The 20565-nt window shown below is 37.0% G+C and overlaps 2 protein-coding genes across 2 annotated transcripts in view; one reads left to right on the top strand and one right to left on the bottom strand.

Annotated features, from left to right (window-relative positions):
* Window positions 1-20565, top strand: part of ZNF804B (zinc finger protein 804B) — a 512984-nt gene that overhangs the window by 33149 nt on the left and 459270 nt on the right. The window lies entirely within an intron of this gene.
* Window positions 897-1787, bottom strand: TEX47 (testis expressed 47). The gene has a single exon (XM_059395756.1). It carries the CDS (start codon window positions 1656-1658, stop codon window positions 897-899), a length of 762 nt encoding a protein of 253 aa, XP_059251739.1. The 5' UTR covers window positions 1659-1787.

Here is a 20565-nt window from a genome sequence, read left to right as displayed (position 1 = left end):
GGTGCCTTCTGACAACATATTTTCTGGCTGTTTCAGAAAGCTACTGTGTTCTTCAGCTTTTATAATGGCCTCAAAATTCTTAATTATATAGCTCAGAATATATGGGCTTTTCTCTTTTCAAAGTTTAGGTTTTGTGTTCTGAATTCTGGAATCACATAGAGATTATTCCTTCAAGTCTTTCCTACATACTGCTAACTATAATAATGATCATACCATATCATATTTACTTTTACATATACTTGCCTCTAAACTTAGGTTGCAAGCAACTCAATGATGGTATTTTCCCTCCAAATTTTATATTCTGAGAACAAAATGGATTTTCCTGAAATTTGATTCTATGTGGTGGCTGATGATCATTTACTGTGGAAAGAATGAATGAGGGTGCCTGGGTGGCTCAGTTGGTTAGGTGTCTGCCTTCAGCTCAGGTCATGATCCCAGGGTCCTGGGATGGAGCCCTGAATTGGCTCCCTGCTTAGAGGGGAGCCTGCTTCTCCCTCTCCTACTCCCCTGCTTGTGCGTGCACTCTCTCTCTGTCAAATAAATTAGTAAAATCTCAAAGAATGAATGAGAATCTGAATTTGCCCTTTATTATCTACACTTTTCTTAAAAAAATTAAGCCATTTCATCAAAATGATGTTAACATTTGAAAAATTATGAGCTTATTAAAACTCTCCACCTATTAAAATAACATGTTGAACTTAATATCAGAACAAACATTAATTTTAAAGTTCAGCTCAACATGCTCTGCGAAGATTAATATATTACTTTTGTGTATATTGTGGCATTCTGGTCCTTTCTTTTTTAAGAGGAGAGTAACTTTAGAAATTCCTTCCTTTTATTTAAGTAGCATCAATTCCTTGAGAGATCAGACCCCATCCACCACACCTCTCTCAGTCTTAGAAATAAGTCGGAGCAGGCCATATCACCTCGGAATCCAAAGTGACATGTATGGGTTTGTTATATGTGTTTATGAAAGTTTCTGGATCCATGAATTCTTCAGATTTGTATAAGTACTTTATTATTTGTTCTGGGATGAGCAGTTCAGGTGCAAGTTGGTGCAGATTATCTCCCGGTCCTTTAGCACCCACTTTAACTGTCTTTAAAAGATGGAGTGCCAGTTTATGAGTCTGAGTGAGAAATTCTGTGATGACCTCTTCCACGGATTGTGTCTGTGTCACATCATCGAGATACATGACTGGAACTTTTATTACTGAAATATGCCATTGCATGAAGAGCCTGGTTGGGATGTTATGGGACACAACGATAATTCTCATCCCTCGGATAAAGAATTCTGTTTCACTCTTTTGATGACTCAGATAATCTAAAAGAATTCGATAAAGTGTACCGCTGGAGCTCTCAAGGATATGCAGAATAGAAGTAGGATATACCAGCAAAAACCCTGTCACTGTTTCTCCTAGGTGATGTTTTAAAATTGACTGAAACACTTGTTCATAGTAGTCAGCGATATCTTTTTTTTCTGTGTTTGCTGTTAGCTCGGCCACTAGAAACATCCTATGAAGAAGGAATTTCTTTAGCTGTAGTCTTTGTTTCTCCTCCTGAAGATGTAAGAAATTGCCACGTGGAATTTGTGGCATTAGAGGAGATTCCACTGGAAAAGCCCTTTTGTTGGGCTTTCTGATATGGCCTGGGAAAGTCATGATGGACCCTATTTGTTCTTCCAGATGATTCCAGGTTTCAGCCTACCACGATGTTTACATTATCAGGATACCTCTTCAGTGAAGAGGTGAACTGTTTTATTTCTTCTTACCAAAAAAAAAAAAAAAAAAAAAAAAGTCTTATTATTTGTCAAATGCTAGCAAATAGCAGAATCCCTTCCCAGTATTATCAACAATACCATCTTTGAAATAAAAGATAACATTAAAACCAGATGCAAATTATAGAGATTGTTTAAAAGTTTACAATGAAACAACATTCGCATTGTAGGAAAAAACTGTAATACACTGGTGATGAGGAGAAGGAAGCACGTATTCTAGAGCAAGTTAACTCTGTTTTTGTTTGCATTATTATTTTCTCTTTCATCTTATGCAAAATTTTTTCTCAGCCCCCTTTTTCTGAATCACACATGTGCTCTTATGCACATACGTGTACACGCACACAGGAGTGAATCGCTCACAGTCACGTACCCTAGTTTTGGTTTCACATTAAAATGTATTTTCCTATATGTAATGGTAATTACAGATTGTCCTTGATTTGTCAATTTAAAAAAAGTGATATTTTATGGTAATTTATTTATTTTTTAATTTAACTGGTCAGTAAAAAAAAAAAAAAAAAAAAAATCTGGGGAATTCTTACATCCTAATTGGCTTCCTTCATCTTTACTCGGGATACTAGATGTTAATACTGTGGCTTGTCTAGTAACAGTCGATTTTGGGAGTACCTAATTTTGATTCTTTGAGTTTTTTTCCTATCAACAAATGTCAGAAATGACCCTTTGCCTTCCTTTTGTTGTCATTGTGGGTATCAAATAATAAATTCTGTTACTTTGCACTTACTCTTCTTATGAATCTCTTTCTCTTTTCTCCAGGTCATCTTAACCTTTCTTTTCTTCTTCAAGTGCTTCTTGCTTTTTTACCTGTCCTTGAAGTCCCATTTGTCCTCCATCACTTTTCCAACTGCCAGTGTCTTGGGTGCTGCCAGCTGTCCTGAGTATTCTCTTCTCGTTTCCATGGTGCCTAGTGAATCAGTCTGTCTGTGGTCTTAAAGGGCCAGAGTGCACTGGCAAGTGTCATTTCTTCATTTAATGAGGATATCTCAATAGCCATCTCAAACTCTTGGAAGAGGAAATGAGGGTTTCTTTTCTGGAATGGCTTCTTCTTAGCCAGGTGCCATTGAAAGTCAGTCAGACCATGGACCTGGATATCTTCCTAGACATCTTTTATTTATTTATATATTTTTGTCTATAATTTATGGAAGAGGAAACCAAAGCATGCACGCAATTCAAACATGCTTTCAGCAATCCCTACGCTGTCCACCTAGGGTAGAGGGGTATTGATGCATTAATTAAATACTTTAAGGGGTGCCTGGGTGGCTCAGTCATTGGGTGTCTGCCTCTGGCTCAGGTCATGGTCCCAGGGTCCTGGGATTGAGTCCCCCGTCTAGCTCCTTACTCAGCGGGGAGCCTGCTTCTCCCTTTCCCACTCCTCTTGCTAGTGTTCCCTTTCTCACTGTGTCTCTCTCTGTCAAATAAATAAAATCTTTTAAATAAATAAATAAATACTTTAAGAACACATGTCAGATTCTGTGTAATGATGACTGTTTTAAGAAAATTCTTTTATAAGGTTTTCCTAATTTAATGTGAATTTGTTAGTTTTTACAATAAAAATTAATAATACCATATCTTAAAATTGCATTCATATGAGTTGTAACCATCACTTAAAAACAAGATGAGAAAACACTGTTATTCAATTTTTTAAAAAGTAAACCTTACAGTACCTCCCCCCCACCAAGGTTTGTGTTATCCGAACTTATGATGTGGTTTTAATTATATACATTGATGAGTTATCCCAAAAAGTGGAGGCTGAGAGGTGACTTAATGATTCCTTAATTCTGTGGTACATAAAAACTGACTAATTCCTCATGGGATTCACTTCATCACTCCCTGAAATGATATGGTCCTTCCCAAGGCACACAGGAACTTGTCCCTGCCTAGTCCAGTGGTTGTTCTTGGCCTCATTCTCCTTACTGCTTTGCAGACCGTGATAGTGTTGACCATACTTCGATGGCATTCTCTTCTTCCTTGCTTTCTGTGACTCTGGATCTGCCTGAATTTCTTCCAAATCTCTACTGATGGCCTTGGTCAGTTCCCTCTCAAAGCTGAGGCTCTGTGCTCATTGTGCAGATTGCTCATTCTGTCTCTGTGCCCAGGTAGCTTAGTGCCATCTTCTGTGAGGGCAGGTGGCTGGTCCTTGGTGTCAATTGGCCATGGAGACCTCCATGTTGATGCCAGCCATGGACTTGGACTCCTTCTCAATCTAAGGCTCAAGGTGATACCATCAGTTTGTTGGTGTTGACAAAGAAGAAAAAGATTAACATTCCAGCTTATTATTTTTTCTGTACAGAAGACTTCCTGTTATAATTGTAATCCTGTTTATAACTCTTCTCCTTGGATGTACCTCTACCCTTTTCAATTTAAAATGCTACCATTTTAACTATTATTTTCTGTATATTTCCCTTTACAAATACCCTGTTTGTATCTCAGTTACACATTTTTTGCTCATCTTGTAGGCCAACACCCTTGGTCTTATCTTTTCATGTTATCTGCCAACTGTATTCTGTTACTAAGTCTTTTTCCTTTGAAATGTAGCATAGGTTCTTCATTTCATTTTAGTCCTTGCTCTTTATTTGAATTATAATCAGAATCTTCTATCTTCAGTGTTTTTCCACCTCACCTATTCAGCTGAGAGCATGAAACCATAGGACCTGTGACATGTCTGTTTCATAAAGTTTAGGAGATACTTATTTTATGAAGTCTTTCCTGTTTACTTCCCCTCCATAGAATGCTAGGGGAAGGCTCTTCTTTCCTTCCCAAGTCCACAAGATTCCTGGAACTTACTTCCAGGGCACAATTATGGATTGTAACAGAGAAAATGGGGACATGTAGCTGTAAGGTTTGGTAACCTAACAAGGGCTTTGCTCAAAGTTAGTGGAAGACTTTATAGGGCATATCCAGAAGTCTTTTTTATTTTTTTATTTTTATTTTTTTAAAGATTTTATTTATTTATTTGACAGAGAGAAATCACAAGTAGATGGAGAGGCAGGCAGAGAGAGAGAGAAAGGGAAGCAGGCTCCCTGCTGAGCAGAGAGCCCGATGCGGGACTCGATCCCAGGACCCTGAGATCATGACCTGAGCCGAAGGCAGCAGCTTAACCCACTGAGCCACCCAGGCGCCCCAGAAGTCTTTTTTAAATGCAAAATTAAATTAACCTTTTATACAGGGATAAGATTTTCTCCTTTATGAAACCATTCTTACCTAGAGTACAATTTTTCTACGTTTTTGCCCCTACAAAAGGGAGCTCAGCTGTGATTTTTCACTGCTTGTGCACTTATTTCCCTTCTCTTTCATATATCTTGGTTTCTCCAATATAAACCTAATAGAAAAATGGCAGTCTTTCATCATTGTAATTCCCCATGATAACTGTGCAAAAATCACTGAGTCATTTCTTTTTCAAAAGAGTGATTCTCTCTCTTTTTTTTTAATGATCTCTTAATTGGCATTGCCTTGAAAGATTTGAAATTGTCATTTCTGTAAGTTAAAAACTGATCTTGAGAATTTTTATGTTTTAATTTTTTTATTCAAGTATAATTTACGCTGTTAAACTAGTTTCGGGTGTGTAACATAATGATTCAACAATTCTATACGTTTCTCAGTTTCATGCGGTCCCACTGGCTACATTTTAAATCAGTAGTTTCTACCACCATAGATAACAGTTCGACCTCTATCTTCCCCACTATCTTTCCATCTCTTGATGCATGTTTTGTTGTTGGATTCTTGCTTCCACATTCTCGTTGCATTGTCACATCACATTTAAAAACAACTTACTTTTTTTTCTTGCCTTTTATCAACCAGGCTCGTAAGTCAGGAGTCAAGTTTCAAGCAGATAGGAATAGAAACAATGCAGAGTTTGGACAATTTTTTTTTTTTTTATTGGCTGATGTATATAATTATAATTGCGCGAACTCCTTTCCATGGACACTCGGCATTTGAGTTCTCAGATGCCCCAGTCCAGTGTTCCATTGATTATGGGCTAGTTATTCATCTTCAGGTGTCAACTCAAACAGACCTCCTCTATCAGTCCAACGGGGTAAAAAGACTGGGGTTTGTTCTCCACGAGTGATCCGTTAGAGTAGATATCTAAGTTCCAACAACTGACAAGTGGCAGAAGCCAAGTGTAAACCTATAATGCTAATGAGTCTTCTTCCCTATATTCGACCTATCTGCTCTTATTATCTAACTCATCTCACGTAAGTACACAACATGTATTTGGAAATTGTGTCAAACATGCACCTTAATATTTACCACATACTTCCTGCCCTGATTTGATTTTCTGGAATCAAATGTTTCTAAAAAACGAACTTCTAGTGTCCTTTGTCTTTGTAAGGCAAAAAGAAAGGATTAAAAAGATTAAATACCATTAATTGATTATTTACCATGTGCCCTACACTAGATGCTTATACACATATTAATTAATTTAAGATTCACCACAGCCCTATAAAGTTGACAGAGGTTTGGGCATGATTATGGAAGGGGAAACTAAGGAACAAGGTATATAAGTGCTTTACACGGTTCATACATGCTCTCAGCAACCTTCCTACTCTGGTTACCTAGGGTAAAGAAGAGATAAATTATTCCCTCTCAATATCCATGCCCACAGGGCCATTCTTTGCTTCTCTATGACAGGACAATTTTTCTGGAAATAGAGGCTACCTTGTGGTTTGGATAAAGGAAATTGAAAAGTCTTACCTCATACCTATAATTCAACAAAATTGATTTACTGTCTTTATTCCCTCATTCATCTCAGGTTTATCTACACCTTTGGTGTACCAGGTAATATCAGGGGCATTGTATGAAACACAAAATGAAAAACAGATGGTCTCTAATTTCAGGAGTTTAGGGTCCAGTGAGGGGTGTTGAGATGTCCATGAAAGACTACAGGGCAGGGGAAAACTTCATAAATATAATGTGAATGCTGATCAGTGCTCTAGAAGCCCTGAGGTGGAAAGGGTGGCTTTTTGGGGAAGCTTAATGAAAGAGCTTTTATTTGGGCATGGTCTTTAGGGGAACAGAGCTAGGAAGTGGTTTTATGAATGTTTCTTGAATTCATTTCTCTAGAATGGGTCCAGTTGAAATGTCCATTTCATTTTTTTTTAAAGATTTTTATTTATCTATTTGACAGAGACCACAAGTAGGTAGACAGGCAGGCAGAGAGGAGGAAGCAGGCTCCCCGCTGTGCAGAGAGCCTGACATGGGGCTGGATCGCAGGACCCGGAGACCATGACCCGAGCCAAAGGCAGAGGCCCTAACCCACTGAGACACCCAGGCGCCCCACCACCCATTTCATTTTAAGGAAGGACAGGCTGGCAGTGGTGATTCAAACGCTGGCTGTCTATTAGGATCATCTGGTGGAGATGAAGCCAGCCCCTGGTTCTTAATTAATTAGAAAAGAACTCTAGCCTATGTGTTTGTGAAAGCTTCTCCAGGTGATTATAAGTATAGCCCAGAGTAGTAGTGATGGCTCAGGCTGAGGGTGAGCCAGGGAGAGACAAGAGGAAGAAGAAACAGGAAGTTGGAGCTAGTTTGTGGAGGACTTGGATGCTGTGCTCAGAGGTACGAGTTTTACTCTGTGGGTGGTAGGGAATCACTGGGATTGTCTGAGTGCCTGTAATCATAACTGTGTTTTCGAAAGTTGCCTGTTGTGATGGGCAGAGGAGTTAGGGATGGACAATCCTGGAGGCAACCAGAACACTTTGAAGAATTCTGCCACTGGGGAATGAGTGCTCTTATCTTCCACCGGTCGAGGAGCAAACTGATTCAGCTTTTCTAGAAAGTAATTTGGTGATCTGGATCACGAGCTTACAAATTTCATACTATAAGCAATACCTCTTCTGGGTATTAGAAATGAAAGAAATAAAAGAAGAAATAAAGAAAATAATTGACAAATGTTTTATTATAAAGATCGTTATTATAGGGATTAACGGAGAATTTGGAAAAATTGAATAGGTATATTAATTATGGAATACTGTGATGTCCTAAAATCATATCTGAAGGATATTTTAAATGCACAGAAAACAGTTATTCTCAAAGTAAGTAATATAATAAACAAAGTTATGTATAATATGTGGCTCCCATTTTACTTTAAAAGCGATAATACAAACCAGGGAGAAATCTAGCCAAATGTTAAAATTGGTGGAATTTAGGGGGTGCTTTGAGTGGTTCAGTCAGTTAAGCATTAGACTCCTGGTTTCTGCTCAGGTCATGACCTCAGGGTTGTGAGATTGAGCTCCAAATTAGGCTTTGTGCCAGGCATGGAGCTTACTTAAGATTCTCTCCCTCTCCATCTTCTCCACCCTGCACAACCACCCCCCACCCCACTAATGCTCTCTTTTTCTCTTTCTTTCAAAAAAAAAAAATGGTAGAATTTGGTGTTGATACTCATTTTGCCTTTTTAAAACATTTCTAAGCATGTCTATATTATTTTTCTATTCAGAAAAAAAATTTTTAAAAACCCAACAGGTTTTGGGTTTGGTAAAAGGTAATATATGTGTTGCTCTGTTTGTGGTCTGGGCTAGTCTAGTTTGCGAGCCTGCCAATGGGTAGAACTTATAAAATGGCAGCTGTTGGACCAAGGTGAACAAAGGAGGATCAGGGATGTCTAGGCTTAGTGATTGAGAGCAAGAATAGGAAGACCTAGAGTTGGAAAATGGAGCTGTTATCGAGACACGGTTTAGGAGCTTCAGTTCAGAAAAACCCTTCATGATGTAAGACCATCTTTGCATGACTAGCCTAAATCCTACCACTGAGAAAAAGGTGAGTCTTTGAAGAGTCTGGCAGTTGCTAAGACCAAGAAATATATGCGAGTCATCACGAAGGTAGATAGAATTTGGTTAACTGGATGTGTGAGGTGAGCTGTGGAAAGACTGAAAGATGACTTGTGGATTTGAATGTCACTACCTGGGAGGACTTAGATTTTTAAACTATAGATGGAGGATGGCGGGAAAAGCCCAGATTTGGAAAGAAAAACGAGACAGGGGCGCATGGGTGGCTCAGTGGGTTAAGCCTCTGCCTTCGGCTCAGGTCATGGTCTCAGGATCCTGGGATCAAGCCCCACTTTGGAGTCTCTGCTCAGCAGGGAGCCTGCTTCTCTCTCTCTCTCTCTCTCTCTCTCCCTGCCTCTCTGCCTACTCGTGAACCCTGTCTGTCAAATAAAAAAACAAATAAATAAATCTTAAACAAACAAACAAACAAACAAAAAACCCTTTGAGAACAGAGCTGACGTTCTAGTATTGGCAATTACAAGTTTCGCAGAGACTTAAAAAAAAAAAAAATAAAGATTTAGGAAAATGATCGAGGGAAGCCAGGGAGCATTCATTGAGTTGAGTCAATATGGAATAAGTGGTTAAGGAGTAGACTCCCTCCTCCAAAACATTTGGCAGTAAGAAGAATGAAAGCACTCTGATAGTAAATTATAGAGGAGGAAGATTATAGGGCAATTATCCTATAGCAATCCTAGGTTTTTCTCTATTAAAAACTAGCATACTATGTTGTTGTTGTGGTCGTTCTTGTTGTTGTTTTTGTTGTTTTCTCTCAACTGCCATTGTGTCCAACCAGGAAGGTGAAGTCTGAAAATGGAATGCTCTATTATAAGCTTTGAAAATATTTTTAAGATCGTCAGTTCTCAACAGAGATTTTGGAGACAACAAATAACACTGAAGTCTGAGTTGTGTTTATTTTTCCTCTTGTATCAGATGTATTTTGTGCTGCCTTGGCACACAGAGGAGCTCTAAAGACACATTAGTTATGAATGCCCTGCTTACACATTATGTCATGTGATACAAACACAACTCAATCTTAATTTAGTTTTTCATGACTTTAAACGTTTTTGAGTTATAATAGCAAAGTTGCCTTACACATACACCAGTGATTATGGTTAGAGTAGTAGCTTCCTAATGTCAGTGCAGGCGTCTGCTTTGGTTCACATAATCTGTTGTGCTAAAACACATCAGTAAGCTAGGATCTATTTGAGTGCTTGCTTTTTTTTTGGTTTAATTTTGATCAATGCGCTGTACGGAATGGAGAAAATTGAACTCAAGGAAGTTTAGAGTTGGAAGGAAACCGGATGCTACTGACAAACATAACATACTCCTTTTTCGGTTAAGGAGAACCTGGCACCAAGAGGCCAGTTTCTGTTGCAGCCCTCAAGTTGCTTACCTGATATCAAGGTTGATAAAAACACGTCCATGAAATACTGAAACAATGAGATGATATTTCTTATGAGATTACTTTTCAGGAAAGGTGTTGGATGTTTCAATAAGTAAAGTGGGGCTAGGGTTATTCAAAAAGCAGTTACAGGAACCTGAATTTGGGGATGCTTGAGCTATTTTTACACAGGGAAGTAATAGGATGGGTGCCAGGTTGAGTGGTTTTAATAACTATATTCAGGACGTTTGGGAAGGCACAATTTTAGAGTCAGAAGTGCTGACTAAAATATGGTTGCATCCCATATATGCAATGAAGATTTAGGCTAGAATTTAAAACTTTGGAACTTTTATTTCTTTTTGAATCAAGAGTAATGTTAATCCAAGTGTAAGTAACTATATCTTTGTTACTTCATATATCCAGAGCCGCAATAGGTAAGAACAAGATAGTGAAGTTTTTTTAAAGACTGGCTATGTCCTAAGTATCTAAAACAGATTTTCCTTTATTTATCCAAGTCTTTATTATCCTGCAACCTTTCCAGACTATATTAAATTTAAAGCCCCTTTGCCCATTTTCATTCAGGGCAATTCCATATGTCTTCAGAAGCCACACCCACTAACAGTAGTAGTTGTGCACATGTGATTCTAAATACCGTTGTTGGAATATATGTCACTTTTTTGTGAAGTGAATTATAGAGAATGAGCATATATTGGGGTACCTGTGTCATTTGGGAGGATAAATTTCCAGGGTCTACAGTAGCATCACAGTGGGGAAGTGTTGACATCTGGTCCTCCTGCATCAGTCTTCAGTGCTGGCATCTGCTGGAGATGCATGAATGCCTTTCTGGTCCATGCCTCATCTATCACCCTAGTTCCTTGTCTCTTTGACAGGCACCTCTCAGCTACATACCTACTACTGTCAGCCTCATTGAAAAATCTTTTTGCCATGAATACTTATTCCAGGAGAGTTCCTAGGCAAAGCTATCTTGGACTCTGTGCCTTCATGTGCTGAAATATGGATAAATGATCATTTTGTCCCTCTTTAAAACTTGAGAGGTTCTATGCACCACATTTGATGAGATTACAGCTGAAGAAAGAAGGTCTTAACTTCTAACCCAATGATCTAGTTAGTAGAATTATGATTTCTGGGTGAATATTTTATATTCATGTAAAACTTTTCACTTTTTCATGGGCTAAACCATTTCTATTCTTTAGTTGTGTTATACTCAGAAAAATTCAGTTACTGATAACACAAGGTGAATAAAAGCATAACTATAAAGGCAAAATTCTCCAACACAAATAGAAAGCTTCGGGGTCAAAAATTAAGGTCATTTGGATCACCCATTCCTTAGAATTATCAACTTTTAGCCAAACAACTTGAGTATCGATTATATTTGTTGTAATACATTAATTTGTTATTATAATTTTTTATAAGGACAAACTGAAAGAGGCCACACTTTTTTTAGTTATGGTTTGATGGGAAGGATAATCTTGTTTTTATCATAAACAGAGCAGAAAGTATAATATAGCTTTCATATCTTTTTTGGAAAGAAATTTTAGGAAATCTTTTTATAAGGTAGAGAAATGGCATGGCCTAACCATTGCTTGATGGTTAAAATCTCTAATATACTGCACAAAATATTGTACTTAACTACCATGTACCCATATTCAGAATCTCTCATTTGTGTTCCTGTGTGCATGTGTCTATGTATGTGTAACTTTTCAATGATAAGACGTGCAGCAGTTAAAAAAAAAAAAAGGGAGGTGGGCATACTTAGAAGCTTCAGCTCTTGATTAAAGACTTATTTTGAGTCCAGGCTCACAGGGGTTTACCAGAGGTGGAGGCCAATGGTGTGACTTGGGCTCAATAACTCATTTTTGGTTGTTAGAAATTTGCTTCCAGTGATGTATTTGAGAACCAGGCTAGTCTTACATGTTTTATAAGGTCATTCTGTAAGACCTATGCCTCATTAAAGGAGGAAAATTCTTCTTGGTCATGATGTTATTAGAACCCAAGTGCTGGTCTCTGGCTTAGTGCATATCCTCTTTGCCTTCAATGAGTGTTTTCTTTGTGCATTAGAAAATTAAAAATCTGTAGGTTTTTTTTGAAGACAACTTTACACTTATAACCTGTACTTGAAAAAGCTGATCTCTAGAATGAATAAAATATTTTCAGGGAAAACTAAAGCATAGTCATGCTATACAACATTTAAAGAATTATCAGGTTGTGATTGCAAGACTCTTTGACTACTTAATTTGTCTTAAGTGGCATAAATTTACTATTATATTTTACAGTTAAGCCATTTATTTTTTTATAAAGATTTTTATTTATTTATTTGACACAGAGAGAGAGAGAGAGATCACAAGTAGGCAGAGAGGCAGGTAGAGAGAGAGAGGGAGAAGCAGGCTCCCCGCCAAGGAGAGAGCCCGATGCAGGGCTCAATCCCAGGACCCCGAGATCCTGACCCGAGCCGAAGGCAGAGGCTTAACCCACTGAGCCACCCAGGTGCCCCAAGCCATTTCTATTTAATGAAATATAAAGGCAGGCAATGAAAGGAACAAAAAGAAGTTTATCTTATGAAAAGTAAAGGAAGAAGAGATTTCTGTTGGCAGGGTGACGGTAAAGTGGAATAAAATTCAACACAACAGTTCAGGGAGCTGGGCTACATCTTGAAGGCTCTGTGTTACATGAATAGAACAGAGAGATCCCTCTGAATACTTCATCACATCTGAGGTGAGTGAGTGTTGCTGCAATAGTATCTGGGAAATGCATTCAGTGCTTCTGAAGCCAGCATCTATTCATCTTAAATTAATCATTCTTCTGAGTGGGTAGATGATAATCCCAGTGCTGGATGACAGTGTCTTGTTATTCATGGCTCAGATAAAACCAGAGCCCTCCTAGATCGATGAGAGCTCTATGATGTGAATGCTCTCCAGCTGCAACTCTTTGGTAGGATGATGGACTGCTTTTTAGATTTTTCAGCATTATTTTGGGATGGAGAAACAGTAAATACTTGTTTTTAAAATAAATCCTTGACCACATTTAAGTCTATTTCACCTTTTTTTGTTCTTGGCTGGGGAAAAGTAAGGCATGCTAATTATTAGGCAACATTTTTTTTTCTCCTTCACTATTATATTCTCTCATCAATAGAGTTCCAATAACTTAAATGAAAAAGGCTCTGTGAAAGTGCTCAACTCTCTGAGTGTTGGGACCCTGCCGTCAAGGCAAGCGACAAGGTGAAGGGCACCATCACAGCTTTTGATGGAGCTGACCCCAGATGCCCATGACACCACGTCGCAGACTGAGCAACTGAGCTTGTGCTTAAATACACACTCTTAATTTTATTCTAAAAGGTGAATGAATGGAGGAATGGAAGAATGGAAGGAAGGGAAGGAGGAGGGGAAGAAAGAAAGAGGGAAAGAAAGAAAGAAAAGGAAGGAAAGAGAGAAAGAAAGAAAGAGAAAGAAAGAAAAAAATATAGGGACGCCTGGGTGGCTCAGTGGGTTAAGCCACTGCCTTCGGCTCGGGTCATGATCCAGGGTCCTGGGATCGAGTCCCAAATCGGGCTCTAGTCCCGAATCGGGCTCTCTGCTCAGCAGGGAGCCTGCTTCCCTCTCTCTCTTTCTCTGCCTGCCTCTCTGTCTACTTGTGATTTCTCTCTGTCAAATAAATAAATAAAATATTTTTTAAAAAAAGAAAGAAAAAAATATATAAATATAACATTCTTTTTTTTTTAATATTTTTTTTTTAAAGATTTTATTTATTTATTTGACAGACAGAGATCACAAGTAGGCAGAGAGGCAGGCAGAGAGAGAGAGAGGAGGAAGCAGGCTCCCTGCTGAGCAGAGAGCCCGATGTGGGGCTCGATCCCAGGACCCTGGGATCATGACCTGAGCCGAAGGCAGAGGCTTTAACCCACTGAGCCACCCAGGCGCCCCTAAATATAACATTCTTAAAGTAGAACTCATTTCCTAGGTTTTATCAATAAATGTTATATTAACAACTTGCCTGGGGTAGAAGGTAGAGTTGCAAGAAGATGATGACGTCTCTGTGTCCCAGAACTGAATGGTTTACCAATAATTTAACCTTCTTTTCATTCCTGCTTTGTGTCTCCAAGACACATGTGCATTCGCACACAGTTGTCACAAGAAAGACTTCGGACATTGTCACCACTAGCTGTGAGAGACGCAAAACTCAATCAAATGTTATGTAATATAAATAAGAATTGTGGCCCTAATGGAAGGAAAGGAAGTAAAAAAAAAAAAAAAATTCAGGACTGAATGAAACAGTGACTGAACATGTTGGATTTATCATTATGGGATCTAGGTAGTGGGATGAAAGTTACAACTTAAAAATTAGGTAAGGATACAAATAAATTTGGAATATAGGCTATGGACTTTCAAAGGTTTTGAATTCAACCCTCATTAAGTTATGAAGTCTCTGTTATAGAGTATGAGTAGGGCTTATGGTGACCCTTAGTGGCACTGAAAAAAATCCAGTCAGCAACTTGGTTGAAATCCTTGATCAGCCTATATAACTTCAACTGCCTGAGAAGGGAACATCAGAGCTGTTTGTAGGGCTATCTTTGAACTCTTCATGGATAAAAATCTTTTAGCCTTGGGAGATTTATAATTTACAGTGAAAATGTTTAAGAAAATTAAATGTTTAGTAGTAATACTTTTGGTGTTAAGGGATCTGTGCATACTTGGGATTTTAAGGATTTCTAATATCTAAGAGAATATGTCCTACCAAGTAATAAGATGGCCTTTTAATTCCATCTTAAGATGTATAATTGAGTAATTAATTTAGATTTTTAGATTGATTTACTTTAAGATAAAGTCTTACCAAGTTGTGTATAATACAGGAACATTAAGATTTTATGCATGCATCAGCAATCTACTATTATCTTTCTACCTACCTACCCAACATAATTCAGTTTGTTGGATAAGCATTTTTTCAAGGAACTGCCTTTAAAATAAAGAATTTTTAAATTGGGCCAGTGATCAGTTAAAATCTCCCCCTAAGGTACTATTAAAATACCCTAGACTAATAATTTATAAACTGGTGATAAGAACTTAAGGCTGGGTTAGGTTTCTTGAATTTTCAACTTCATTAATTTAATACTAAGCTTTAAAACCAAAGTAAACCTGGGTGCCTGGGTGGCTCAGTGGGTTAAGCTGCTGCCTTTGGCTCGGGTAATGATCTCAGGGTCCTGGGATCGAGTCCCGCGTTGGGCTCTCTGCTCAGCGGGGAGCCTGCTTCCTCTTCTCTCTCTCTCTGCCTGCCTCTCTGCCTACTTGTGGTGTCTCTCTGTCAAATAAATAAATAAAAAATCTTAAAAAAAAAAAAACCAAAGTAAACCTATGAATGGTCTTTTCAATGTGTAAAAGCTTCTCTCTCAAGGACACAGAAATACTTTTTAGTGACATTGATTTATCTCACCCCTTATCTGAATGTGAGGAGATAGTAGTCAACACTCAGTTGAGAACAAATGCCTCCTATACAGGTTTCTCAGCCTCTCAGCCCATTGCTCCCTCTGGCAGTGGAAGGTTGCGGTCTTTAATAGTGGTGATCAGCCCCACATCTCAGAGACCAAGGCTAAACCAGTCTGGATCAACCTGAGAAATGGCTTGCATGCAGCCCAGGTATCCACTCCTTTTATTATTTTATATAATGCAGGTGTATACATTTTTTAATAGAAAATTTAGAAGGCAAAAATAACTTCAACGTTAATCCAGAAAAATTAATAGTGATGTATATTTGTGATTCTCTTCTGTAATTGCAGTTGCATGTAGGTATATGCTTAGTTTAACATGTAATGAGTTTTATTTAAGATGGTGTTCACATACCCTCATACACACACACACTTTTTTCACCTTGTACTTTCCACCTTGATTTTACCTCTTAATGATATTTTATGAAAACCTTTTGGTGTTAATAACATATAAGTACTAAACACATAAGTACTAAAAGTATATGAAATGTATACCACAAATTTTGTATAAAAGTATATAAAAACCATAAAATAGTATAAATAAAACATAAAGCTACAGAAGTATGTTTAATGGCTGCATAGATTCTAATGTTCAGATGCATTTAAAAAAAATTTTAATTTTTATTTATTTATTTATTTGACAGAGAGATCACAAGTAGACAGAGAGGCAGGCAGAGAGAAGGGAGAAGCAGGCCCCCTGCTGAGAAGAGAGCCTGATACGGGGCTTGATCCCAGGACCCTGAGATCATGACCTGAGCTGAAGGCAGAAGCTTAACCTACTGAGCCACCCAGGTGCCCCCAGATGCATTTTTTAACCAGTCCCTACTCTTGAGCATCCTTAAACATTTTTGAATCTCCATTTGTATTAATTTATTGCACATTTTCATTAAGATAATTCTAGGTGTGAAATATCGAGCAAACTGATTATGTGTTTTGTAAGGGGTGAGACACATATTGTCAAGTGTGCCCCAGTTGATGACCAGGAGTTCCTTAGTAGTTAAATTTTGAATTGACTCAAAACCAAATATAAGAAAGAAATCAGTAACTTTTGAGATAAACGACAAACCTATCAAAATTAGAATGCCACATCTCAGAAGATTTAAAAAAAAAAAAAAACCTAGTATTAATTTATTACCAGAAACAGAAGGTGTAAGATGCTTTTGTATTAAATTCTGAGCAAATTCAGCACAGTCTCTGACATTAGGTAAGGGCTTTGCATTGGGGTTGTCAGAAATACCAGGCTGAAAATTTTTGATGACTGTATCAGGGAACAATATCTTTTGGTGATCCATTCTCGTATCCCGGGAAGATGTCTCACTCATTCTTCACTGCCGCCATTATAGTAGCCTCTTCCAGAGTAACTGAAATCAGGTAGGAGTGATACAGATAAGGAGTGATTTCCTTAATGAAAATAGATTTCATAGCCAATAATCTATCCCTATGAATCTAAGGAAAAAATAACTTTCATTCATTTCAAGGAGTGAATGAAATTTATCCATTCCAAAATTTTAGTTTTTCCTACACAATTTCCAGTAATATTGTATCCACTGCCTACATTAAAAATAATTGTGTACCTCACACCCATTAGGATGGCTACTATTAAAAAAAAAGCGAAAAAACAAACAACCTATTCAGATACTCATTTTTTAAATCAGATTGTTTGCTGTTTTCATGTTGAGTTGTAGGAGTTCTTTATATATTTTGGATATTAACCCTTTATTGGATATATAATTTCCAAATATCTTCTTCCATCTAGAAGGTTGCCTTTTTTTTTTCCTGTTTTGTTAATGGTTTCCTTTGCTGTGCAAAAGTTTTTCAGTTCGATGTAGGTATTCAGTTGTTCAGTTTTCCTTTGTGTTGTCTTTGCATGAGAAGACAGATTCCTCCTTCCAAAAATGGTGCTAAGATGTCCAAGAGTTTACTGTCTGTAATTTTTGAAGGAGTTTATGGTTTCAGGTCTTACATTCAGCTCTTTTATCTATCTTGAGTTTACTTTTGTGTATGGTCTAAGAAAGTTGTCTAGTTTCATTCTTTTTCATGGAGCTGTCTGGTTTTTCAGCAATACTTATTAAAGAGGTTGTATTTTCCTTAATGTATATTTTCCCCTCTTCTGTCCTAGATTAATTGGGTTAATATAAGTGGTGAGTTTATTTCTGGACTTTTTATTCTCTTTTATTGATCTATGTTTCTGTTTTTGTGCCAGTACCGTCCTGTTTTGATTACTGTAGCTTTGTGGTTTAGTTTGAAATCTGAGAGTGTGATATTTCCAGCTTTTGTCTTCTTTCTTTTTTTTTTTTTTTTTAAGATTTTATTTATTTATTTGACGGATAGAGATCACAAGTAGACAGAGAGGCAGGCAGAGAGAGAGGAGGAAGCAGGTTCCCCACTGAGCAGAGAGTCCAACGCGGGGCTCGATCCCAGGACCCTGGGATCATGACCTGAGCCGAAGGCAGAGGCTTTAACCACTGAGCCACCCACGCGCCCCTGTCTTATTTCTTAAGATTGCTTTGGTTATTTGGAATTGGAATCTTTTGGGGTTGAATACAAATTTTGGGATTATTTGTTTCGCTTCTGTATAAAATTGTGGGATTGCAATTAATATGTAGATTGCTTTGGATATCTTTCCAAAGAATACATACAGATGGCAAACAGATTCTTAAAAAGGTGTTGAACAACATTAATCATCAAACCAAAACCACAGTAAGATGTCACTTCATACTTGTACAATAACTAGTATCAAAAAGACAATAAATAACAAGTATTGGCAAGGATATAGCGAAAAGGGAACCCTTGTGCACTGTTGATGGGAATGTAAAGTGGGACAACCCTTATGGAAATCAGTATAGAGCTAAAATTAAAAATAGAAATACCATATGATCCAGTAATTCAATTTCTGAGTATTCTTAGTGAAGAGGAATTTAGGAGAATGAGTAAAAGAGTGAAGGGGAATTAAGAGGTACAAACTTCCAGTTATCAAATAAATAAGTCATGGAGATATAAAGTACAGCATAGAGAATATAGCCAATAATACTATAATAACTTTGCTAACAGTTGGTAACTACACTTAGTGGTAAACATTTTGTAATAACATATAAATATTAAGGCACTTTGTTGTACACCTGAAACTATTATTGTATGTCACCTACAAATAAAATTGTTTGTAAAAAATTTGTAAAAAATTAGAACAACCAACAAACAAAAAAAGCAGCAATGTATTTGGCAAAGATGTAGAGAAACTTGAACACTTGTGTACTGTTTCTGGAATCATAAAATGGTGCAACCATTAGAGAAAACAGTATGGAGGTTCCTCAAAATTAAAAATACAACTGTCATATGAACCAGCAATCCCACTTCTGGGATATATATATATATATATATATATATATATATATATATATCCAAAATAATTGAAAGCAAGTTCTCAAAGAGATATTTGCTCACCCATGTTCATAATAGCATTATTCACAACACTCAAGATGTAAAAGCAATACAAATGTACATATACAGATGAAATGATAAACAAAATGTGGTTTATACATATAATGGAATGTTACTGAGTCTTGAAAAAGAAGACAATCCTGACAGTGTGGCAACCGGGATGAGTCTTGAGGGCTTTATGCTAAGTGAAAGAAGCTGTTCACAAAGGACATATACTATATGATTCGACTTGTGACTTATCTAAAGTAGTAAATTCAGAGAAATAGAATGTCAGTTACCAAGGGCTCAGGGGAGGGAGGAGCTTAGGGGAGTTGTTGTTTAATGGGTATAGCACTTCAGTTTTGCAGGATGAAAGTCCTGGAGATTGGTTGCACAACAATGGGAATATAGGTAATAATGAAAAATGGTTAGAATGATAAATGTTATGTTAAGTGTTTCTTAACACAATAAAAGGAATGGTGAATTATAGGTAATGTGAATTATATCTCAATTTAAAAAACCTGAACATAAGTCTCCCACAACTGTTATCATGGAGAAATTTTTAAAGTGTATCTAATTCCCCATGTGCAAAGTTTAAAAATATTTTTTAAATGTCATTTTAAAAATTTATTGTATTTCCTGAACTAGACTAAGTAAAGTCCCTAACACAGCCTTTTACACAAGGTCAATTTTTAAAGTGTTTTTGATATAAAAATTTTCCCCTTTATCAACGCCATCTATATTACTTTGTAGAAATTCAATACACCAAAAATATATCTTGGACAAAAGGTATGCATAGGAAATAAGCTTATTGTGTTAAATACCAGAAACCCAATACAGTTTTCTAAGTGAAAAGCTTTCCTTTTTTAGACTACAAATTAGACATATTCTCAGGAACCACATGAACTTATGCACTTTCTTGTCTACACAACACTTCATCTTTAAAAGATGCTAAAAGAGTTGTATAATTTTTATGACTATGTTCTTTAAGATCCTGATCAAAAGTCCTACATGTATCCTTATGTGGGTTTCTATATGCCAAATAGAGATAGTGAACTGGCACGGGTTTTACACTGTCTACTCCTTGACATGCATGGCTAATGGGTGGATAACACTAAAAAAGAAGAGAAAACAAAAGAAAGATAGGAGACCTTTTTGGATCTGTGAAGATTTTCATTTGATGGAAAGGTGTGCAGAATTGATATTTATAGTACTTGCTTTTGGTACTAATATTTTACATACTCTGCTCTTGGATATTGGCTAATACCATAGAGCTAAGTTTTGTATTTGGGAAACTTTGTCAAAAGAGTATATCATGTTTCTTTTAAAAAATAGTGTCTATACTCTTAGAGAGGTTTACTAAAATCAGTTTTTATATAAAATATACACTAAGTTATTATCTAACCAGATTGAATATAGAAGAATGGAAGAATATAGAATTCATAGAACAATATGTTATTTTAATTCTTTCATGACTCTGTTACAGAAAAAATTTTATTCTGAAGTACTGAGTTTGTTGTGTGACCTTCCTGGTTATGCATGTTTTTTAATGTTTCTATATGTGTAAGTGTGTGTCTGTGTGTATAATGTGTTTGTTTTTGTATGTATTTTTATGTTTGTAGAGGTAATCAGTCTTTTATTGCTCTCTCTCTCACATACACGTTAATGACAATAGCACTTGCTTCTTTCCTCCCTATGAGATTATGACAAGGTGAAATCC

The sequence above is a fragment of the Mustela nigripes genome, chromosome 4 (genome assembly GCF_022355385.1).
Source record: "Mustela nigripes isolate SB6536 chromosome 4, MUSNIG.SB6536, whole genome shotgun sequence".
Taxonomy (NCBI): domain Eukaryota; kingdom Metazoa; phylum Chordata; class Mammalia; order Carnivora; family Mustelidae; genus Mustela; species Mustela nigripes.
The sequence above is the reverse complement of the archived record's forward strand: the minus strand, read 5'-3'. Positions and strand labels throughout refer to the sequence as shown.